At 39.4% G+C, this 25,971-nt stretch overlaps 1 protein-coding gene across 4 annotated transcripts in view; it reads left to right on the plus strand.

Moving 5' to 3' along the window:
• Nucleotides 1–14,815, plus strand: part of TAOK3 (TAO kinase 3) — a 182,820-nt gene extending 168,005 nt beyond the window's left edge. For all 4 annotated transcript variants that reach the window (XM_036823247.1, XM_036823246.1, XM_036823245.1 and 1 more), the window contains 4 exons: nucleotides 4,255–4,494; nucleotides 6,033–6,245; nucleotides 12,228–12,410; nucleotides 13,437–14,815. In XM_036823247.1, the coding sequence (XP_036679142.1) occupies nucleotides 4,255–4,494; nucleotides 6,033–6,245; nucleotides 12,228–12,410; nucleotides 13,437–13,598 (798 nt within the window). In that variant the 3' untranslated portion in view covers nucleotides 13,599–14,815. The remainder of the gene's footprint in view (nucleotides 1–4,254; nucleotides 4,495–6,032; nucleotides 6,246–12,227; nucleotides 12,411–13,436) is intronic.
• Nucleotides 14,816–25,971: the final 11,156 nt, after the last annotated feature.

The raw sequence follows: 25,971 nt of genomic DNA on the forward strand, positions 1-25,971 counted from the left end.
ATAACTCCCACCCGCAAGACTACCTATTTTCCTCTACCTTTGCCAAAACTGAGTATTACCAGTCCTTTTCGTTAATGAAAACGTTTTAAAAGGATCACCATAGGCTGAGTTGAGCCCCTTCTTCTATCATCACTGCACACAGATGCTCACTATTTTCTAACCAGATATACAACTAAGAACTGAAGCTAAGAAAGTATTAAATGTCATACGCTAACAACATCTCCACTTAAATTTTGAATTCTAGTTCTTACTCAGTGTTGGTGGACATGAACACAAAAATTTTGATTTGAGTCAGATCACTTGCTTTTAAAGAAGTCAATTGAAACTTAAATAGAATGCTTGGATCGTGGTTGGGAAGGGTTTATTAGGGGATACACCCTGGTTCCACATCTTACGCAGGAGGTAGGTTCAAATAATGTGTATGGAAATGTGTTTCTTGGCCATGGTGTACGACCATGGCCGTATGTTGTATGTATGTTTCAACCCTAAGCTCACACCCAGCCTGGCGAGGTGCTCACTGTATGTGATGTGGGCGGGGGAACGGGAGCCACATGCCTCTCATCTCACGCTCCCTCCAAGGCATATATGCATGGAATGCACTGGTGGGCAGAATCACCTGTACCATGAAATTTGTTTTTGTGTTTTTGCTCAACTCATTTTATTGAATGTGTATAAGCTAGAAGTGCATATGATGTGGCTCTACTGTATATTGTGTCATTTGTACAGATGAAGCAACCATTGCATGGTGTCCAGATAGAGCAGAGGAATATTCTTCAGAATATAGTATTCCAGACTGAGAAACCATAAAACAAGAAAACATAAGCCATTCATTCGAACATTTTTAGTGGAAAATATTGAAAATCTAAAAACCTGAGTTTTAGCCTCAGTTCTACTTTATAGAAATTATATGATCTTGTGTTAGCCTCTCAATTCCCAAATGCTTTACTATCATATATAAAAGGGGTAAATCCTAACAATTCTTTTTCTTTTTTTAATTAATTAATTTATTTATTTATTTTTGACTGTGCTGGGTCTTCGTTTCTGTACGAGGGCTTTCTCTAGTTGCGGCAAGCGGGGGCCACTCTTCATCGCGGTGCGCGGGCCTCTCACTATCGTGGCCTCTCTTGTTGCGGAGCACAGGCTCCAGACGCGCAGGCTCAGTAGTTGTGGCTCACGGGCCTAGTTGCTCCGCGGCATGTGGGATCTTCCCAGACCAGGGATCGAACCCGTGTCCCCTGCATTGGCAGGCAGATTCTCAACCACTGTACCACCAGGGAAGCCCCCTAACAATTCTTAACCACTGCATAGGGTTGCAACTAGGATTGAACAAGATATATGAAATCACTTTAAAAATTGAAAGCACATTACACATTATTATGTAGGTACAGCAATGGGCTCTTAATAAGCTGAATAATGTTTTTATCCCATGGTGTAAAATATTATAGGCAGCTTACCAACTTACATCTCAGCAACTCAGATGTATGAATTAAAGGTAATTAATTAAAGGTAATTTCTATTGCAGTTGTAATAGAAAAACCATTTCAGTATCATGTTTCTGTCACTTTTTAAATAGTTTATAAAATCTAGATTTGTTATTATATGCCAGATATTCACTTCTGAATACAGAAAAATAATAATGACATTTATATATCCCGAAGCATTTTCTTATGGTCTTTTCTTTCATCTTCACAAGAATGGTAGTTCACAATGTGTACTACTGATATTATCCTCACTTTACACCTGAGGAAACTAAAATGTAGATTTAAAGTCTTGCCCAATGCCATACATAATGAGTCAGGGGAAAAGCTGCAAACTGGACTCACACCCTGAATTATTTTTCCATTGATTCTCAAACTTTAGTATATATCAGAATTACCTGGGTGGCATATTATGAACTCTGGTTTCTTCCAGGTAATTTTGATGCAGGTATTCTTTGGACAACATCCTGAAGCATTCCATTAAACACAAAGAGAAGCATTCGTTTTCTTCTGAAAGTGTTGTTTGCTTTATATCTTTTTTACCCCCTGTGAGTTTCTGGGCTCTGGACAGCTCAGACTCAGTTTGAAATTCTCCATTTAAGAAAATGTGTGGAATGTATAAATGCCCAATATTGGGACTCCTGGTACTCAAAGGTTGAAAATGATAGAGTGATCTAGGAACAGAATCTTCTGCCATTGAAAGGGCTTTCCTTGGTTTTAGTCTCTGAGAAGAGCTCACCATCCTTTGGTGCCACCTAGGGGCCGGTTAGTAATTTTTAAAAGAAGACATTTGATGGTCCAGTTAAGGAAGGAAAAGAAAAACACGGGAGAGGATTGGGGGAGATGCTCTGGAGATTATGTTTTACTCCTTATAACAAATGAAATGGCATTTATACTTCAGATATTTCCCCACTAGAAAATAAGCCTTGATGGGGATGTACTTGTTCACTGCCCCATTCTTAGTGCTTAAAACAGTGCCTGACACATAGGAAGTATTCAACAAATGTTTGTTGAATGAATAAATAAATGAATGATTAACAACTTTGCTCCAGTAACAGATGCTGTGCTGTTTAAAGGACTTCTCTCCAAATGGATGGAAGGCTCAAGTATGCAAGATATTCTCAACCATGGCAGTACACAAATGTTACTGATATCTCTATGAAAATGATCTTGCATTTTCTCCCATAGCGGATGCCATTGGAAAAGAGAGGCACCCTATTGTTCTGATTTAAAGTTCAGCTCAAGGGCTTTCTCCTTTCCTTGCCCTTCTTAACTAGTAGTAATAACACCCTTTTCGGAAATCTTACAGCATAAAATCTTCACCTCTTTTATATCACTTAATCACTTCCAACCTTGCACTTTTTAAAAAAATTTTACACATAAAACTTATTTCCCTGTATTAATCAAGCTTCTTTTGTTTGCGTGTTACTGAAATTTATTTGAGCTGGCTTAAACCAAAACCAGGGGGTTTGCTACAGAGATATAGGAATGTTTCATAAAACCCAGTAGCAGTCATATAGGTGGACCTACAAGGAGAGCTTAGAACCAGTCAGGAACTTGGGCATCAATATATTCCCTGCACTTCTTTCTTTCTTTTTCGTTCTTCTTGCTCTGAAGCCCAGCTTTCTCTGATCCTCAGCCCTCATAGCAACGGGTGGCTACCACATATGTCATTTTTATATGCCCCTCAATTCTAGCCACACATGGAGATTAACTGTCCCTGAATCCAAATTCCCAGGAGAGAAGAGAGATTGATTCAGTTTGCTGTGAGCTGAGGATATACTTCAATAAATGTCTATTACAGTTCCCTGTTAGAGTGTTAGCAAGTTGAGCACCGAGTGATGGCTTAGTAAATATTTTTATGTACCCAGAGCGCACATGGTTCAGATCTTTGGTATAGTGCCATTCAGGAAATATTCTTGAACTGGGAAATGAAAAAATTTCACCCAACGTACTCCCTCTTTTTTTTTTTTTTTCTGGTTTCCTTTCTTTCCCCCTTCGATAAAAGAGAGAGAGAGAAAGACATGAGTAAAACTGGGAGGAGCAGAATGATTAGATCTAGAAATGACCAAACAGGCAGTAATGGAAAAGATGAAAGGGGAGAGATCTCATCTGCTTTTTCCCAGTGAGCCCTGACCTCTGAGATTTTGAAAAATACATAGTTGGCCTACTTCTGATACATGGAAAAACAGGGTGTTTCCCAGAAAAACAGGAACACTGCAGACATTATCAGTTTAATCCAGCGATTCTCAACTCTGACTGCATATTAGATCCACCTAGAGAACTCTTAAAACTATTGACGTCAGGGTCCCACTCCAGACAGTTATCAGAATTTCAGGTTATAGGACTTAGGCATCTTATGTTTTAAAAGCTTCCTCACATGATTTTAATGGGCAACCAGCCAAGATTGAGAACCACTGGCCTAACTAAAGAGACACTTATTTAGACCCATGCATAACACATCACCTAATTAAGATTCACAGCAGCCCTGTGAGATAAGAAGGGGTCAGGTAGAATTACAGTAATCCCATTTTATGGGTAGAGTAGTTGTGGTGGCTGTGAAGTTGCCCAACTTGAAAGTGGTGGATCCACATACAGAACCTCTGTCTCCAGGGATTGTTCATCTAGTCTCATTAAGTCATGCTGCCAAACACTAATGGGCTTAATTAAGAGACAGTTAATAGTGCCATTCCTTGCCATCCCTCACCGAGTGGTGCCTTCCCTCCAGTTTGCCGCCATTCATCTCTCTCCGTGTATCTTTTCTTCCTGAATGCAGGAACTAAATAAAAAGAGGACACAGAAGGAGATGGAGCATGCCATGCTGATCCGGCACGACGAGTCCACCCGAGAGCTCGAGTACAGGCAGCTGCACACATTACAGAAACTCCGCATGGATCTGATCCGGCTACAGCACCAGACTGAACTGGAAAACCAGCTGGAGTACAATAAGAGGCGAGAAAGGGAACTGCACAGAAAGCATGTCATGGAACTTCGGCAACAGCCAAAAAACTTAAAGGTGAGAGGAAATTTCCCGATTTATGCTCCAGGACACAGCCAGGTTGGATCAATGGTTCCTACACCTGGATGACTGTCAGAGTCACCTGGGAAACTTCGTAAAATTACAGATTTCAGGACCCCATAGCTACTGAATCAGAATCTTCAGAGTCTGGGTATAACAGACTCCTAAAGAGATGTTGCAGGGCAATATGATCTCTCCATTTCTTCTTTGTATCCATTATGCAATTTCTCTGACCCCTTCATGACCTTCCCTCTCTAAAATTATAACACATGGACTAATAGCAGTCCATGGTTCTAATCCCAGGAAATGAGGAAGTTACCTAACAGTAATATAGCAGATAAATTGTATCAGTCATGCCAGTCAGATAATTGGTTGTAGCTACCTTGAGTGCTATTCTATTGAGAAAGACTCTAAAGCCACATCCACACTTAGTAAGGAAAAGTATGATTTATTAGTGACATCTGTCCTGGGCATGGGAATTGGTAGTGATATGCCAGACATTTATTATCCCTGCACTAGAAATATGGAACTCCTTTGGCCTGCACTACCTCCAGAGAATTTTAGCTGACTGCTAATTAACAAGCTATATGGACTAAGCCATTGCTATTTGTCAAGGGAGTCACTGTCAATGTTGACAAAGATATAAGGCCAACCTCAACCGCACTGGCCTTCTTCCTCTGTAGCCAGATCCTAACCTGTCTAATTAGTGATCCTTGTCATCAAAACCCCTCCATGTGTTCATGAAATGTACGTGTGACTATCAGGCAACTTGATGGAACGCCTTCTGGGCTTATAATAGTAAACCCCACCTCATCCTTGCCAAAATGCATAGTTGATATTGCTACATGCAAGTAGTGGAAATGGGTTATGATGTAAAGTATAATCCAGTGTTGCCCTTTACTGATTTTTCAAGGAAACACAGAGCAGTGAGAGATGGCTCATACATTGCCATCCCCTTTCTTACTTGGAAGTGGAGGAAAACAGTTAAAAGGGGGGTGGGGAGGGGCAACAAACAATAGAAGACACTGAAGATTTTGACTAGGAAACCACTGAAATAATGAGCAAGCTTTTAACATACTAAGCTTCATAGTATTCCAGAGTCTTCTTAGAGTTATGATCTTGTAACAATTCATTTTTTAAAATCTATTTGTAAATTCAAAACTACTTCTATTCATTTGATATAAAACCAAAGTATTTTAGGGAGGGTGGGAGGGAGGGAGACGCAAGAGGGAAGAGATATGGGAACATATGTATATGTATAACTGATTCACTTTGTTATAAAGCAGAAACTAACACACCATTGTAAAGCAATTATACTCCAAAGATGCTAAAAAAAAAAAAACAAAAACCAAAGTATTGATAGAGTTAACACCTGTCTGTGACACATGTATTATTTTCATTATTACTGACTAGTAATGTGGGTCACTGCACCAAAAGACAGTTGGTTTCAGTACCTATATTGTATCATGAGAATGGAAGGCTTTCTGTATTTACTAATGTGTCTTTATTTTCTTTTTGTCACTTCTTCTATACAGGCCATGGAAATGCAAATTAAAAAACAGTTTCAGGACACTTGCAAAGTACAGACCAAACAGTATAAAGCACTCAAGAATCACCAGTTGGAAGTTACTCCAAAGAATGAGCACAAAACAATCTTAAAGACACTGAAAGATGAGCAGACGAGAAAACTTGCCATTTTGGCAGAGCAGTATGAACAGAGTATAAATGAAATGATGGCCTCTCAAGCGGTAAGTGGTTAGGTTCGGTGCCACGGCTTCAAGAGCTTTGGGAATCAAGAAAATTCAAGATCCAGCCTTTTGGTCCCAAGATGATTCTTGCGCACATTTAGGATATTGGTGTTTTTCTGCCCAAAGAACTGAAGGAAATGACGACGCTGAATAAAGCCAAGCCAGAGCGGATACTTGCTGGAGTGTGTCTTATAAGATGGAACTCGAGGAATAACATGCTAAATCAGACCTGTGGCACATAGGGACTTTGAGGGCAAGATGTGATAGATATTGCATGTAATATCATACTCTCATTCATCAAAGATTGCACAACTAATGTCAGGCACAAATGAATAGACACACAGACACATTCATTCAGTAAACTTTTACTAAACATCTATGCTCAGCCCTCTGCTGGGCTCAGAGATAGAGTGATGAGCTAGAGAGACGACAGTGGTCCCTGTCCTCACACTTCTGTCAGTCAAGTAAGGAGGTCAGATAATTAAGCAATAAAAATAAAACATAAAAGTGCTTTGAAGTAGGAGGTGCCAGGGGCTATGGGAGGATGAGTAGGAACAACTAATCTGGTCTAGGGAATGCTTCCCTGCAAGAGCCAAGAAGCATGAAGGAATTTATTGAAGCAAACAGGTTCCATGGAAAAGGGCCTACACACTTTTCCAAAAGATGGATAGTGTACATTTGGGGACTGAAAGAACTTTGATATGAGCCCAAAGTTCAAGGAGGAGGATTGTGGGAGCCCAAAATGGAGAAGTCATAAAGGTCTTGGCAGCCAGGGATGGGAGGTTGCCTGGTAATTCAGTGAAGATTTCACAAGGAGATGAATCTTAAAGGGTAATAGTTGATCAGACAAGCAGAAATGGAAAAGTTATTCCTGGCAGATGATACAGTATATATGAAGACTCAAAGGCCTAAAAGAGGATGGCACGTTTGAGAAACAATGAGTAGTTGATATGGCAGGGGTATAATGGGCAGCTGGTGGATAGTCAGGGGTCAGAGCCTCAAAAGCTGGGAGTGTGGACATTATTCTATCAGCAATAGAGAGCTGCTTAAGCCTGTTTTAAGAAGGAAAGTGACAGTATCAGATGTGTGCTATAGAAAGATACTGGCAGTGATGTGGCAAATATAGGTAAAGAGACCTGTTAGGAAGCTATTATAATAGTCCAGGAAAAAAAAAAAATGAAGCCGTGAACTAAGAGAGAACATGCTAATGGAAGTGGTGAGAAGGGAGAGAAGGATTTAATAAATATTTAGGAGGTAGAATAGATAGAACTTAGGGACCAATTTGAGAGGTAGGTTTGGTAACAGTGGAACAGGTCATCATTTTACCAAGATAGAAAAGTGGAAGGAGGGGTGAGTTTGGATGGATGTCTAGAAGATACTTGACTCATTATCTGAGCTCTGTGGGTATCTAGGTAGAGAGGTACAGAGATGGAAATCCGTAGTTCAACAAGGTGTCAGGATTAACATCAAAAAGTTAGTCATTGTTATATGGGGGCAGTTGTAGCTATTCGGAATACCTGAGATCTCCTACGGATAGGAGATAGTATTAAAGAGGAAGAGGACTCGGGACAGAGTTGTGGGCGTCAACATTTGAGGGCTGAGTAGAAGGTGGACCAAAGAAGATGAATAGCCAGCAATATGGAAGGGGAACCAAAGAGAGTATGTCACAGAAGCCAGAACAAAAGTTTCTAGTTGATGATTTCAAATGTTGCAGAGAGACCATTTGGGCCCAGCAGTGGCTTTGTCCATTGTTTGTCACAGACAGTGGAGTGGTGGAAATGGAAGACATTCTAAGTAGATTGAAAAAGTGATTATAAAGTGAGATAGAAACTGTAAGTGAGACTGCTTTCCCCAGATTCTTGTCAGTGAAAAAAAGGAGAAAGAGAGCTATAGCTAGAGGAAGAGACAGTTAAAAGAGGTCTTCGATTAACTGGGAAAGGCTTAAACACGTCGTTAGCTGAGGATCGGAGCCAATCTATTTCATTCATTCATTCATTCATTCATCCAATAAGTATTTATTGAGTGCCTCTACTGTGCCCCAGGCATCCAGGAATACTGTGGTGAATAAGACTGTCATCGATCGTGTCTTCATGGAATCTATAGAAGAGTGGAGGAAACAGACGTTGGAGAAGTCTGTGTATAACAGCAGAGCAAGGGCAGTGTGCCCACAGAGTGTAAGCCAAGAGAGCTAGGCTGGTCTGGAGAGTCAGGAAAGGCCTCTCAGACACAGTGATTATTTAAGCTGCAGTGTAGGGAGCACATTCTAGGCAAAAGGACTACATTTGTAAAGATGGGAAAGACCATTGCACTTTTAAAGAGCTCAAAGAAGTCCATTGTGTTTGGAATATAGAGAACGAGGAGGAAACTAACATAAGAATAGGATGAGAGGGGTAAACGGGGACAAGATCATATAGGGGCTTGTAAGCCTTCTTAAGAATTTTGATCTTTATCCTAAAAGCAGTGAGAAGCCATTGAAGAGTATTAAGGAGGAGACTGACATCAAATTTGCATTTTTGAATGATCACTCTGGAGACACGTGGAGAATGGCCTGGGAGTTGACAAGAGTGGGTGTAAGGAGATCATTTATAAGGTTGCTGCCTTTACCTGGGTGTGAGGGGGTGGTGGCCAGACTCGAGAGGGGACAGTCAGGATGAAGCAGAAAGTGACTCAATTTGAGAGCTAGGCAGGAGGTGGGACTAGGAGCATTTAGTAACAGATTGAATGTGGAGAGTGAGATTGTGAGAATGACTCCCAGTCTCTAGTTTGAACAAAATGGTAGATGGTGCCATTTACCTATATGGTAAAAAAGGAACTGGAGATTGGGAAAGTGGGAAGGGAAATACGATTAGTTAATATTAATCATGTTGAGCTTGAGGCTGGGAAACATCCAGATGCAGATACCTCGTGTAGAGTGGATAAGCTAGCCTGGACCTCAGAAGAGAAGTCTGAAATAGAGGTGTAGATGTGGGAGTCATTTGCATAAAGATGGTAATTGAAGCCTTTGGAATAGATGAGATTCCTTAGGAAGGGAAGTTAGAGGGAGAAGAGCGCCCATGACAAAGCCCTGAGGAACACCCACATGTAATGGCCCAATAAGGTAGGGAGTAGCTGGAAAAGGAGAGGAGGGGGGGAAAAACCGAAAGGGTGTGGTGTCTCAGAAAACAAGAGAGTTCAGGAAGGAAGGGGCAGTCCACGATACCAGATGTTGCTGGGAGGACAGGTAAGATAAGGACCCCTCCAGGGTGGTCATCAGTGACCCTCCTGTGAGCAATAGACGGGAAGGTGTAGGAACAGAATGAGGAGTGCAGACAGGGGTTAAAGGTAAGGAGAAGGGGAGAGAGTTGGTAGGGACATAAAGGTGGATGGGATTTTGGTTTTGTTCATGTTTGTATTCTCAGCATCTGCTACAGTGCCTGGCATACAACAGGTGCTCAATGAACGTTATATAAGATGCGAGAGAACAGGATCAGGAGTATAGGTTCATGATTGTTCTTGAATAAAAGGAAAGAAATAACCCTTCCTTCTGAGGCAGGGAGGAGATAAAAGTACAGATGATAATTACGGCAGTCCTTTACTGCCCGCTTACCACGTGCCAGGCACTGTTGAATTTTATAAGTGTTATCTCATTTCATTTTTGTGAAACCCCTTTGACCTTTGAAGTAGTTACTTTTTTAACCCTAATTTACCTGTGAGGAGACTGAGGTTTATTGAAGTCAAGTCACTTGCTTAGGGCAAGGGTTGGCAAAGTTTTTCTGTAAAGGGGCAGGTGGTAAATATTTTAGGCTTTGTGGACCAACAGAGTCTCTGTCACAACTACTCAACTCGGCTATTGTAGTACAAAAGCAGTCATAGATAATATATAAATGAATGAGTGTGTCTGTGTTCCAGGAAAACTTCATTTACAAAAATAGGCAGCAAGCCAGGTTTGACCCTTGGTCCGTGGTGTACCAACTCTTGACTTAGAGGGTCACTTAGTGGTACGTAGCTAGTGGTGGAGCTACAATTTGAAGTCTGTTTGGGGAGACCGTGTAAGCCTATATGCCTGGCCACTACTACATTATGCTGCTTCTATCACATCCTTTTCTTGAGTTTAATCCAATAGAGGGAACAGACATGATATTTACCTATACTTTTATAAAACTTTTTAATGGATTTGGTATGTGCAACTTTGAGGGGTGATGAATACCAAATACTGGAATATCCCCTGATTTCTAGACTGGCACTTCTTTAGAGTCAGAGCTGGTACAGAATAACACAGTTACTGACATTAATAATAGAATGCCAGAAATAAGAGAAGATGGGGGTGTTTCAGTGGTCTAAATTGCCTGTAGAATGAGCCTCTCACCCACTTGGCCAGGGCTTATAACAATTAACCAAGCCAAGTAGAAAAGAATAGAGTTTCGTTCCCTTTATTGGTCAGAAACCTCCCATATCAAGAGGAAATCGATAACAATCTCCTTGGGAGCCAGTAATCCCTTCGGCATTTATCTGTGAAGCTGTTGTTGCTGCAGCCTGACTGTTCATTGTGTCTAGTGTCTCTTCTCCCTTCACTTCTCATTGGGAAGTGAGAAGAGCAGCATCCTCTCTAGTGGATTTTAGTGAAAGCTGGTTAGGGTTAATTATTAGAAAGTACCTTGGAAATATGATTCCATTATTTATTTTGTGTTCATTTGACATAGTATATTTCTCCAAAGCACTAAAGAAGATACTATGCAAATAACTTTCTAAAACTATTCTAATAACATTTCAAAAAGTCATAATCAAGATATTAAGAAATGTTATTAATTGTCACAAATTGTACAGAAGAGGGAAGGCAGCGTAAGGTGGAGAATAGGTATCTTGGCAAAGTGGTCTCAACGGAAACATGCAGATATACTCAGGGTAGACAGAACTGTCTAATTCAAGGGTTCTAATCTCATAGTTCCCAGCTGAACTGAGGGCCTGCTAAATCTAGACCAAACCAAGTCTGGTGGGACAGGAGGGTCTTCATCCCTGAACACAGTCCTGCTAACGGCCCTAAATCTTCAGCTGTGCTCATTGAAAGGCTGGCATTTCTGCTGGCTGGCTTGGTCCATTCCCTACACAGGATCAGTATCCTGGTGTGTAATACAAAGTACCGGTGCCACAGGGAGCAAGGGAAAAACTTTATCTGGATTTCACTGCTTCAAACCAGAATACGCCCCGTAAGATTATCAAGGCTACCTTCTGTGGGGAAGAAATTTTGAACCACTTGAGTTTTAGATGGCTGGCCATAAGGATAAAGTATAGCCAATGTTATAGGGACCAACTTTACGTGCTAGGAGCGTAATGGTACTGTGGTATTCCTCAAATGCTATGGAGATTAGACTCATTTTTTTTAGAGCTAAGGATATCTAAATGTATAATAGTTTGGGGGTTAAAGATATCTAAATATGGAAATGGTTAGTCAAAATAATGATAACACCGGCTATTTACTGACCCTTTGGTATACATCAGGAACTATGCCTGGGATTTTATATGAATTCTTTCATTTAATCCTCACACCAGTCTTAGACAATAGGAACTATTATTGTTATTTTCTTGAGATGAAGAAAATGAGACTTGGAGATGTTAAGTAACTTGCCAAGGTAACACACCTAAGTGAATGGTGGGGCTGGAATTCCAGCTCAGGAGTCTGCCTCCAAAGCCCACAGGCTTAATTACTGGAGTGTGGAGCCTTCCTGACTCCTGCTAATGTGGTTTTAAGAAAACCAGGTTTCTTTAAGAAAAGAATGTTTTTGTTTTCTTAAGAAAGAATGTTTTAAGAAAAGGAAGTGTTTTTAGAACTTTGTAGCCCATTGGGCAGAATGTACTATTTTTGATTCCTAACTCTGAAGGTACCCCCCACCGGGCATCTGTTTTTCTGAGAGACCTGTTTCAGTCCAAACAAGGAAGCCTCTTCCAGTAGTCACCAAGTTCTGTAAGCTAGGAGCGAATCACACTGTATGTCTTCTGTACCCGCAGTTACGGCTAGATGAGGCTCAAGAAGCAGAATGCCAGGCCTTGAGGCTACAGCTCCAGCAAGAAATGGAGCTGCTCAATGCCTACCAGAGCAAAATCAAGATGCAGACAGAGGCACAACATGAACGTGAGCTCCAGAAGCTAGAGCAGAGGGTGTCTCTGCGCAGAGCACATCTTGAGCAGAAGGTATGAGCGTGTTGTCAAGGGTCCTGTACCGCTGGGTAGAGGACGGGCGTGGCTCTGCCTGTGTACCGGGCGATTTAACAAAGGCGCTGTTCCCCTCGTACCTGCTTTGATACTCCTGGTGCCCCTGAGAGGTAGGCGTAGTCCCCATTCCACAGGCAGGACACTGAGGCTCAAAAGGCTTAATTAAGTTACTTGCATAAATCTGATCCCACAGCCTAAGTTCTCTCTGTTACTCTGCTCGGAAACCTTCCACCTTCACAGCCTGAGGACTGACACCGGTTACTGGGTAGTTGATTTGACATATGAAAGGTACTGTGAGTTGATAGCGTGGCCACTAAATGTCATGAGGAAGCCAAATACAGATTTGGTTTTTATTCTCAGCTATTTCTAAACCAAAAGAAATCACGAGCAGAGCTCTTTAAAAAAAATTTAAATGAAGAGAGGCTGATATTGCCACACATAATAAATGATATCAGAATTGAAATATTCATTGCTTTAGAGATTGCTGAGGAATATGAAGTAGAAAAGATGTCATAAAGCGTCTCAAAGCTGTTAAGCATGTATTTGCTTAACCAGTTATTCATGCTTTCTTCTGGTAGTTCCCAGAGATCAACGTGAGAGACTATTTTCCCAGCTCCTGCTCTAGAACTAAATTGCTAATGACCCAGGGGGCTTTGGGCTCTCTCTGGGAAAGCAGCACAACTTAATTGTGCTCGAGTGTCTTTTAGCTTCTCCTGAGCCATCTCCTGCTGAGACAGGACAGTGACCTAGATTGGCCCAGCTGCTTGGCTTGCTAGAATGGCAGTGCTGGCCCCAGGTGGCCCCAAACATTTTTATTCTTGTGAGAAAGTTTTAAATGTGATGGATTAGACACACAACATTTATCACAGGACCCTCCCAGCCTGCCCCAGACTCGTTTACTCTTAGTTCCTCCATGTTTGTGTGTCACCTGTGTGCATGTATGTGTACATATATGCCTGCTGGGAACTCCTTTCCATTGAGAACTGTTCATTGTGCTTATTTCAGATTGAAGAAGAGCTGGCTGCCCTTCAGAAGGAACGCAGCGAGAGAATAAAGTACCTATTGGAAAGGCAAGAGCGAGAGATTGAAACTTTTGACATGGAGAGCCTCAGAATGGGATTTGGGAATTTGGTTACATTAGATTTTCCTAAGGAGGACTATAGATGAGATTAAATTTTTTTGCCATTTACAAAAAAAAAAAAAGAAAGAAAGAAAACAAAAAAATTCAGACCCCGCAAAACCACATTCCCCATTTTAACGGGCGTTGCTCTCACTCTCTCTCTCTCTTACTCTTACTGACATCGTGTCGGACTAGTGCCTGTTTATTCTTACTCCATCAGGGGCCCCTTCCTCCCCCCTCCCGTGTCAATTTTCAGTGCTGGCCGAAACCTGGCCGTCTCTTCTATTCATAGTACACGTCACAGTATCGATGTGATTCAAAATGTTTCAGTGAAAACTTTGGAGACAGTTTTAACAAAACCAGTAAACCAACAGCAACAAAAAAGTGGATGTATATTGCTTTAAGCAATCACTCATTACCACCAATCTGTGAAAGTAAAGCAAAAAAATAATAATAATAATAATAATAATAAATGCCAAGGGGGAGAGAGACACAATATCCGCAGCCTTACACCTTAACTAGCTGCTGCATTATTTTATTTTATTTTATTTTTTTGGTATTTATTCATCAGGAATTAAAAAAAAAACAAAGTTTTATTAAAGATTGAAAATTTGATACATTTTACAGAAACTAATTGTGATGTACATATCAGTGGTGACATATTAATACTTTTTTGGGGAATAGGGGGTGGGTGGGGTGAAGAGATCTTGTGATTTTTAAGAACCTGCTGGCAAGAGTTTAACTTGTCTTGAGCATATTCTGATTGTATCATAATCATTTTCTGCTGTTGCAGAGGATGTGAATACACTTAAGGAGCTCACAGAATCCCAGTAGCACAAATTGGGCTTTGGCAAATCGTGTATTTTGTGTATAGAAGGAATTTAAGGAGAGGTATTACTTATTTTCATATTGTATTTTAACTGTTTCTCTGATCAAATTTTTTTACTCCCTCCTCCCAGTCCTCCCCACCTCCCTCCTTTTCCAATTCAGTATTTGGAGTTCAACACTGTCTCTCAATCAGATCATCTTGATCTTTTTTTCTTTATTTCCCTGCCCCTCCCTACGTCCCATATCTTGGTCATAAATATTGCATTATTCACACTTTCAAACTGTGTATTTTCTTACAATAAAAAATGATGAAAAAAAAAAGGCTTTACTTCTTTTGCATGCACTTTAAAAAACAAAACATTTTTCAGGTTCCAAGGAAGAGCATGATAACTGTCAGAGCTTTTAATTATATTTGTAAATAAAAGTGTTCATCACATTGCCTTGCTGTGTTATTGTAGCAGGAAGTTTCCCTTCTAGGTTCATCAGCTCCTAATGCAGAGGGAGAGCTGCCCTCCGGAAGCTGTTCTCCATGGCCCCTCAAGAAGAGCCATTCACGATTTTCAGGTAAAGCCGTGTCTTCCAAGTTCTTCTGCAGGGCTGAAGATGGGGTTGCACTGTCTGAAGTGGTCAACTGCACCTTTTTACCCTTAAGAATAGAAGAAGGCACATGTGTGCACATGCACGTGCACCCACACACGTGCACACACGTGCACCCGCAATGTGCCAGTCCTAGGACCATGTATTGCTGAGAGAAGTGAGGTACCTTAAAGAAAAGCAGGCTATGAAGAAGACATTATAACCAAATATTTGAAATGATCCTACTGTAATAGTAGATTCCCCCACCCCTCATAGCTTTTATTAGAATAGCTTTATGTACGTGACAATGAGGTAGTAAAATCTGTAACTTCTAGGAAACGGTTTTGGGGTCAAGACAATCTCAGTAAGATCTCATTCTCTTAGGGTTCTGAGTCCTAGTCATTGAAAATTGATCTCTAGCATGATGACTTGAAGATCACAGTTGAATTCTACAGGATATTCAGTCATCGTAGACAAATGTGATGAGTCATGTTCACTGTGATAGACTAGCCCAGAGAGGTATACTTCAGAACTCACAAAATGATTATCAACACGGGCTAACCCCAACCGTAAAGGCTTTAATAATTAACACCCAGTTTCCTGAGCAGCTTAGGTCATTAAAGCTTCCATATTAGGTACATCAGAAAGTAGTATTGGAAAGGGCTGGAAAGGACTCATAATTATCCATGAAAAATAGATAACCTTTATTGCATTATGCTTACCATGTGATTGATAGAACTCTACACTAAGCATTTTGTAGATGAGGAAATAAGCTCAGACCAGGGTAAATGGAGGGAGTGGAGTCTGAATCGAGACCTGTCCGATTTCTGAACCCACACCTAAGAATAGTCACACTGCCACTCAAAAGGACATTAAATCATCAGTAAGAAAAACTTCTTGTAGTTTATTTCATACATTTCTGTCTGTAGTGAAAACTGTCTAGCTAGCTTGTGTAAAGGCCTTATGTTTGTGAGATTATAGGTGCTGATCTTTATAAAAGTTCCCTGTCCACAAGTTTGTCAGTGATGTGTCCAAGGTAGAGTTATCAGAAGAAACGTGGGTCTGTGCTCCTGACACCTGGTACAGACTAAGTCTTCCAACTCCTTCTAGTACTTGAGGCAGTGAGAATAGACAGGGACCAGAATAGTCACAGGAAGAGAACAGGTATAAAAGAAGTACTGGGACGGGAGCAGAGAGCCATTGTCTGGTATTATTCCAGCATATACAAAACTCCCCTGAGTTAAAAGAATTGTTATAGGTTTGTCAAAAATATTATAACGGCTGCTTACCTTTAATTTGCAACTATTCATTCAATGAATATTTACTGCATATCTTATATGTCAGGTACAATGCCAGATGCTTAAGCTCTGTCAGTGTATCTCAAACAGGTGAAGATCCTCATCCTAATGGAGCTTACATTAGAGGTAGGAGGAAAATGGTAACACACAATAATTATAATTTTAAATGATCTTACATGGTAATAAGTGCTATAGATAAAGGAAAAAGGAAAGAGTAAGGGGGGTCAGAAGTGCCAAGATCAGCATACATTCAGCTCATTCGTTCAGGAAATATTTATTGAGCATCTACTGTGTCTGGGGATGTAGTAGTAAGGAAGATGGATAGGGTCACTACTCTGCTGAAACTCATGGTTTAAATCTCCACTGAAAGAGATGTAAAGAAGCAGTGGACTAATTTAATCAACAGTGGGCAAAGACAAGCCATTACAATGCAAATGCTGGGTGCAACCAGGAGTTTAAAGGAACTGAAACAATTACAGTCATAGGGAACATCAGAGAATACTTACCAGTTATGTCTAATTAACAGTAAAAATTTACTTACTGAATTTACCACTGACTGTAAATATTTGATTAAATATTGAAAAAAGTATTCCTGGGCAACTGGAAACGTGCCCATGTAAGAATTTGGTATACCTCCCTGATTTTAATTTAGCAATAAATTTTGCCATAGAAATGATAAAACATAAAAAAATGTTTTGTTGTTCTAGTTTGGCATAGCTGTGTGCTTTTCTTGCTGATTACAACTAAACAGTAGACAAAAATGCAAAAGCAACTATCTGAGGATACTGAGAAATAAAAGCAAGTGGATTGTGGAGAAGCAACCTAGACAGAGGAATGAAGGCAAGATAAAACCATTCTCAGATGAAGAAAAATTAAGAGAATTCATTGCCACCAGACTTAATGTACGAGAAATGCTAAAGGAAGTTCCTCATACTGAAGGGAAATGATACTTGAAGGAAACTTGGATCTCTGGGAATGAAGGAAGAGCAACAAATGGTAAATATCTAGATAAATATAAAGTTTTCCCTCTTATAGTCTTTAAAATACATTGAGATATATATATATATATATATATATATATATATATATACACTTTGTTGAAAGCAATAAATATAACATTGTCTGGGGAAGGTTTCACTGTATGTAAATACAATCCATATGACAAGTATAACTTAAAGGTTGGGGGTTAAAGGACCCATATGATTGCCATGCTTCTGCATTTTACATGAAGTGATACAATTCTTATTTTAAGCAGACCATGAAAAATTAGTTATGTATATTTTTAACTCCTAGAACAACTTACCAAAAAGAAAATGCAAAGAAGTAATAGCCAAAAATCTAGGTCATGAATTAAAATATTCAAATAATCCAAAAGAAGGCAGTAAAGGGAGAACAGAGATACAAAGAAAAAGAGGGACAAACAGAAAACAAAATGGTAGACCTAAATCCCACCATATCAATAATTACATTAAATATTTACAGAGTGGATAAAAAAGACTATATACTGCCTGTGAGAGACAGACTAAATATAAAGACACATAAGTTGTAATTACAGTCATCCCTCATTATCTACAAGGCATTGGTTCCAGGACCCCTGTAGATACCAAAACCTATGAATGTTCAAGTCCCTTATATAAAATAGTGTAGTATTTGCATACAACCACACATCTATCCATACACTTTTTTTTTAACATCTTTATTGGAGTATAATTGCCCCACAATGCCGTGCCTGTCTCCGCTGCACAACAAAGTGAATCGGCCACATATACACATATATCCCCTTATCCCCTCCCTCTTGCATCTCCCTCCCACCCTCCCTGTCCCACCCCTCTAGGTGGTCACAAAGCACCAAGCTGATCTCCCTGTGCTATGCAGCTGCTTCCCACTAGCTAGCTATTTTACATTTGGTAGTGTATATATGTCAGTGCTACTCCCTCACTTTGTCCCTATCCATATACTTTGAATCATTTCTAGATCACTTCTAATACCTAATACAATGTAAATGCTATGTAAACAGTTATCAGCACATGGCAAATTCAAGTTTTGCTTTTTGGAACTTTATGGAATTTTTTTTAAAGTATTTTCAACCTGCAGTTGGTTGAATCTGCGTATGCAGAACCCACAGAAATGGAGGGCTGACTGTAAATGGATGGAAAAAGTGCCATGCAAATGGTAAAGCATAAGAACACTGGAGTGCTATTTTATTTATTTATTTATTTATTTATTTATTTATTTATTTATTTGGCTGTGTCGGGTCTTCATTGCGGCGCGCGGGCTTCTCTCTAGTTGTGGCGCGCGGGCTCCAGAGCACATGGGCTCTGTTTTGTGGCACACGGGCTCTCTCATTGAGGCGCGCAAGCTCCGTAGTTGTGGCATGCGGGCTTTGTTGTCCCTTGGCCTGTGGGATCTTAGTTTCCCAACCAGGGATCGAACCCGGGTCCCCTGCATTGGAAGGTGGATTCTTTACCACTGGACCACCAGGGAAGTCCGTGAAAGTGCTATTTGAATATCAACTAAAATGGACTTCAGACAACAGAAGTATTATCTAAGATAAAGACACTAATAATGAGAAGAGGAATCATTTATCAAGAAAACATAATATTAAATAGAGAAATAGACAACAAAATTATAGTAGGAGAATGTTAACTCCCCTCTCTCAGCAATTGATAACTACAGACACAAAAATAAGAAAAGACACAGATCTGAACAACACTATCAACCACCTTGATTTAACTGACATTTATAAAACATATCCACAAGCCAGAATACACATTCTTTTCAAATATACATGATATATTCACCAAGTTAGACCATATGCTGGGCCATATAAAATACTCTCTGACCAAAAAGAATTTTTTAAAAATTAATTACAACAAAATAGGAATAAAATATCTAGAAATTAACACACTTCAAAATAAGCCATAGGCCAAAATGAAATCACATATGAAAATAGAAAATATTTTGAACTGAATGACAAATATATCAAATTGTGAGATGCAGATAAAGCAATCCTTAGAAACTTAAGCTTTAAATGCTTATATTAGAAATCAACAAACTAAAGTTCCACTTTAAGAAACTAGAAAAAGTTGAGCAAAGCAACCAAAGTATGTATAAAGAAAGAAATACTAAAGAGCATAAATCAACTAAATAGAAGATAGAGAAACTACCCAAGCCAAAAGCTTATTCTTTGAAAAGAGCAACAAAATTGACAAATTTCTTGCTAGACTTATCAAGGAAAAAACAAATTGCCAGCATCAAGAGTGAAAGGGGGGTTATCACCACAGATCCTACAGACAATAAAAGGATAATGAGAAAAAATTATGAGTAGCTTTATGGCAACAAATTTGACAACCTAGATGAAATAGATTTACTTCTTGAAAAGTACAATTTAACCAAAGTTGACACAAGGAGAGAAACTGCATAGCCCTATATGTACTTAAAAATTTTGAATTTGTCATATAAAAAATTTCCCAAACAAAAAACTCCAATTCCAGACAGTTTCACTGTTGAAGTCTACCAACATTCAAGGAAGAAATAACACAAACCTTTGCAAAACATAAAGAAGGGAGGATCACTACCCAACTTGTTTTATGTATATGTGTAATATCATAACCTGATGAAGACTTTACAAAAAAAGAAAATTATAGATGACTAACCCTCATGAGTATGGATACAAAATGCTTAACACAATTTAGTAAATCAAATCTAACAATATTTTAAAAGATCAGTAGTACACAATGAACAAGTAAGGTTTATCTCAAAAATACAAAGTTGGTTTGATGTTTGAAAATGTAGTCAACATATTAAAAGAATAAGTGGGAAGCCCATATATAATCATTTCAATAGATGCAGGAAAAGCATCTGACAAAAATTCAACATCCACTCATATTTAAAACATACAAACAAACATACCTCCCAGCAAACTAGGAATAGTAGGAGATATCCTCAAACTGATAAAGGGCATCTACAAAAACCTATAGCTAATTTCATACTTAATAGTGAAAGACTGAAATGTTTCCACCTGAGATCAAAATCAAGGCAAAAATACCCACTTTCACCACTTGTATTTATCATTATTCTGGAGGGCCTACCCATTAAATACGGCAAGAAAAGGAAATAAAAGATTAGAAAAGAAGTAAAATTGTCCCTGTTTGCAGATGATATATCTGTTTACAAAACTACTAGAGCTAATAAATGAATTTAGCAAGTTCACAGGATCCAAGGTTAATATACAAAATCAACTATTATTTTATACTAGCAGCACTCAGTGGGAAAATGAAGTTTAAAAAACTGCATTCATAGTTTTTACATTTACATGCCAGAAAGTACCTAGAAAGAAATCTAAAAAAGAGTTCTAAGATCTCTACACCAGGAAAAAACAAAAACCACAAGAAGTTGCTGAAAGAAACTTAAAAGAACCTAAATACATTTTAAAAATATATACTATATGTACATGGGTAGGAAGACTTAATATTGTTAAGATGTCTATTCTCCCCAAATTGATCTGTAGATTCAATGCAATCCCAATAAAAATTCCAGCAAGATTTCTTGTAGAGATTGACAAACTGATCCTAAAATGTATATGTTAATACAAACAACATAGAATAACCATAGCAAATTTTAAAAAGGTGAACAAAATTTAAGGACTTAAGTCTGCTTGATTTCAAGACCTGCTATAAAGCTACAGTAATCAGGGCACTTTGGTATTGGCAAAAAGATAGACATAGAACAACGGGACAATACAGACAGTTCAGAAATAGATGAATACATTTGGTCAAGTGCTTTTGTTTTTGTTTTTTTTTAATAAATGTGCTAAGACAATTCAATGAAGAGAGGAAAATCTTTTCAACAAATGGTACTGGATCAACTGGACATCCATGTGGGGAACATCAAACACTGACCCTTATCTCACTGTCCACAAAAATTAATTCAAAATGAATGATAGACTCAAGTAAAGAATCTAAAATTATAAAACTTCTAGAAGAAAACGAGAAAATCTTTGTGAGCTTGGACTAGGCAAAAGTTTCTTAGAAAAAGTAGGAACCATAGAAGATTTTGTTTTTTACTTTTATCAAAATAAAAAATGTTTGCTCTTCAAAAGACACCATTAAGTCAAAAAGGCAAGCCACAAGCTGACCAAGAATATATCCACAACACATTTATCAGACAAAGATTTGTATCCAGGGTATATATAAGACTCTTACAACTCATTCATATGAAGACAAACGCAATAAGAAAGTGAGCAAAAGATGTGAACACTTCCCAAAAGATGACATACAAATGACCAATAAGCACAATGGAAAGATGCTCAACATCAAAAGTCATCAGGGAAATGCAAACTAAAACCACAATGAGATAACACTATACATCCATTAAAATGTTAAAAAAAAAATACAAGTTTTGTTGAGTATGTGGAGCAAATGAAACTCATAAAGTAAAATGGTGCACCTACTTTTGAAGACAGTTTGGCAGTTTCTTAGAAAGTTAAACACACTTTACAATCCAGCAATCCCACTTCTAGGTTTCTACACAAGAAATGAAAACTTCTAGGTTGACATAGAAACCTATACATGTATTCATAGCAGCTTTGTCATAGCAAAAATAACTAGAAAACCCTCAAATGTCCATCACCAGTTGAATGGATAAATTGTTACAGCCATACAATGGATACTACTCAGCAATAAAAATGAACTGTTGCTACATGCAACAACATGGATGAATCTCAAAAGCCAAGCAAGAAAAAAAAAAAAAAAAAAGGAGTATGTACTATATGATTCCACTTCTGTAAAATTCTAGAAAATGCAAACTGTAGTGACAGGAAGATCAGTAGTTGACTTGTGATAGGGTTAGAAGGAGGGATGAAATACAGAAATGTAAGGAAGCTTTTGGAGGTATTGAATTGTTTAATCTTGATTTGGGTGATGGTTTCTTGGTATATACATATGTAAAACATCAAATTATATGCTTAAATATATGCAACATAATGTACTTTGATTATATTCCAATAAAGTTGAAAAAATAAATATTCTACTTGTTCACAGGTTAAGCAGGGAGCTTATCAAGGTAGAATCCCAGAGATGGCCCTAACAGTACTTTCAGAAATGTGATCTTAAGACGATTGTAAATTTTTTAGCCCATTTGAGTTTCTTCAAGGAAAAGGTACAATTAGACCAGGGATCAGAGATAAGAGTAGGGTAAGAAATAAAAAATCTAAGATATAAATTCCTGAGTGGAAGGGGCACCAGACTAAGAAGGAGGTTAGCTTTCTGATGTTTATGGTCATCAGAATTACGGAATTGATGAATGAGCTTTAGAGAGCTCTGTAAAAACTCAGCTGTATGTGGGAACTTCCCTGGCGGTCCAGTGGTTAGGACTCCACGCTACCAATGCAGGGGGTGTGGGTTTGATCCCTGGTCAGGGAACTAGGATCCCGCATGCCGTGGGGTTCAGCCAAAAAATAGAAAACAAAACAAAAAAACACAGTTGTATGTGAATTTTTGTAGAAGTATACATTTGGGAAAGGGGAGAAGGAACTTTCACGGCATGGTGAATGGATATAAAGAAGTCCATGCTCCCTAAACTTGACAGCCCCTTTACGATTATTCATTCAGCTGATGGTCACTGAGACTTCGTTATATGCTGGACATACGTCCGGTGCTGGAGATATTGAGCAGGACACTGGTTGTGCTTGCCTTTATAAAGGGTCCAGGCTAATAGAGGAGATAAACATCAAATTAAAAATTATACACATATACAATTTTAAAATTACAGTTTTAATGTTTCAACAGAGTGGTGCAGGAGAATCTTACCTAGTCAGGGAAGGATTCCCTGAAGGTCAGTTAAGGGATACCTAAAGGGCGAATGGGATATTGTCAAAGAGAGTGGAAGGAGACGGTTCCAGGCACCACTTTTAAAGGACCAAATCTGGAAGCAGTCCGCCTTGTCAAGGGACTGAGAGGCAGCCAGCAAGTTTGGAGTTTAACGAGAAGACAACCACAGGAAGCTAGAGAGGAAAATGGGGGTCAGGTCATATAGAGCCTTAGAGGCCATTTAAGGATCTGAGCTCCCTCCCAGAGCAGCTGCAAACTGCTGAAAGGTTTTAAGTGGACACTGAGGCTGTTTGACTTTGCACCAGTTTAAGAACAGAGGCCCTTTGCTCCCTGACCCAGATGAGGATTTAGGCCAGTACCATCACATTTAAATATTAAAGAGATACCCATCCTGTGTTTCTGAGATTTGGTCTTAGCGTCTGTGTTAATCAGGGATTAATTCAGGGCCTCCTGAGTAATTGCCATGTTTGATATATTTTCTGCCATCAAGTCAGAATGATGAGCAGTTGCCAAGGGTCCAGACTTGTTAGAAATGCTGGGCTCTGGCAGGGCTGCTAAAACTGCACCGTGACACAGAACAGCCTCCTGTGTCTCGTCATTCTAAACCCTACACTTTTGGTAAACGTGTAGCCTTGAGGAAAGCGGGGCCACTTGTAGACATGGTTCCTGTATGTCAATCAGGTCAAGTTAATCATTTATGTGTATTAATTCACTTAATCGCAACAAAAGATCATTTTGTGGTTCTCCAACAACCCTGCGAGGTAAATAAGGCAGATTAATGATTCCCCCCCACCCATTTTTTCACATGAGGAGGCTGAGCCTCGAAGGGAATTTGTGTGCAAGTGGGTGTGGTGGTTGTGAGCTGGGCTCTGAGGCCAGAGCTACATTCAGAACCAGAATCATCCACTTCCTAGCTGGGAGTCCTTGGGCAAGTTCCGGTCTCTTTCCAATTTACTAGGTGAAACCTTGCTTCTAAGGTTATTAATATATCTTTTCATATGTATTACTTTTATGTGAACTTCCTGTGTACACACTTCACCTTTTTGGTTGGGTGGCTGAACTTCTGTACCTGTTTTAAACAAGGAAACTAATAGAGTACTAAAATTCCTCATTAGTCTTTAGACTCTGTGACTAAAAAAATACTGTGGCTAGCAGATAAAAAGTCTCAAGGAAAACAGGAGTTTAGAGAAAAAGAATAAATGATTTTAAATATACATAAATATCAAATTGTCCAAATGTTTAAAGTTTGAGAAGACTGGTAAGAGGATGGAAAAGCAGGTGCTTACGTATACGACTGACATGAATAAAATCAGTGTGATCTTTTTGGAGGGTGATTTGTCAATATCAAAACTGAAAATGTATATACCCTCTGACCTGATGTCAATGCTAGGAATTTACCCCACTAAATTACTCGCAGAAGAGTTTTATACATATAGAAAAATGTTTGCTGAAGCACTCTTTATAATAGCAAATAACCAAAAACAATCTAACCACAGCAGGGGACTAGACTAGTTAATTATGGAACATCTATAAAATAGATTATTTGTTCAAAATAACATGAATTGTGGTGACCTGTAATCTGAAGATATATGACATGAAGGTACATTAGTTGGGGGGAAACAGTGCAGAACAATGTATACCAGTATGCATAGCAAGACTATAATTTTTAAAGGATAAACGTGCAGACATATGCTGATACGAATCTTCATATTTGCTTCTGAAAGAAAACACAAGAAACCACCGACTGCCATGGAGGAGGCTGGAGGGTGGAAGGCATTTTCTTCCTGTACTGTTTGCCTTGTCTTACCATGTGCATGTCTTGCTTCTCACATTTATTTTTAAGGTCGACAGGGTAGTTGTTCTCTTTATAATTTTTGTTTTACAAAATGTTATTTTAAAATTGAATTTTAAAACCCCAAAGTTAAAAAAAATTATTCTCTACCTTACTCGCCCCCAGAGATTATACGAGGCAACGTTTCCAACAGTTTTTTCAGAGAAGAAAGTAACTGCAGCAAAAGGTGGGGAAAGGCCCAGCCCTGCTCACACCTGCCAGGCCTGACCAGGATGCCTCCCCGTCACAGACCAGGTCAGTGGAACAGACCTTCAGGTGCCTTTCCCTTCTTTTGCTGTATCAAATGGTAGCAAAGTAATCTCCCCCCGGCTCCCCTTCCCCTCCTTTTTTGGTACTGATTCTATATGGATCACAATCGGAACAATGAGAGGTGTGGGCTATTTCTTAGTCATTGTTATGGTTTCTATACACAACTACCAAGGGGGAAGGTTTCCAACCAGCTTCACTCTCAGGTGGAAAAGACCACTTACAAAAAGCAAAGGTGCTTTTCAGGCAAGAAGTCTTAGCCTAAAGTCGTGATTTTTTTTTTTTTCATCTCCAGTTTTAATGGTTGCTCCTGCTGTAGTTTAATGGCACATGTACAAGGATGAGCCCTCTGTATGGTTCCTGAATCAAGTCCCAATTGTCACTGCTGATCAGGGAAAGGGGCTGCTCACCCTTAGAGGTTGTCTCTTTTTTTTTTAAATTAATTAATTTATTTTTGACTGTGTTGGGTCTTCGTTTCTGTGCGAGGGCTTTCTCTAGTTGCGGCAAGCGGGGGCCACTCTTCATTGCGGTGCGTGGGCCTCTCACTATCGCGGCCTCTCCTGTTGCGGAGCACAGGCTCCAGACACGCAGGCTCAGCAGTTGTGGTTCATGGGCCTAGCTGCTCCACGGCATGCGGGATCTTCCCAGACCAGGGATCGAACCCGTGTCCCCTGCATTGGCAGGCAGACTTTCAACCACTGCGCCACCAGGGAAGCCCTAGAGGTTGTCTCTTGACGTCCCACATTTATGAAACCCCACACCCAAAAGGGCAAAATATCTGGAGGCCGGA

Source organism: Balaenoptera musculus, chromosome 14 (genome assembly GCF_009873245.2).
Source record: "Balaenoptera musculus isolate JJ_BM4_2016_0621 chromosome 14, mBalMus1.pri.v3, whole genome shotgun sequence".
In the NCBI taxonomy this organism is placed as follows: domain Eukaryota; kingdom Metazoa; phylum Chordata; class Mammalia; order Artiodactyla; family Balaenopteridae; genus Balaenoptera; species Balaenoptera musculus.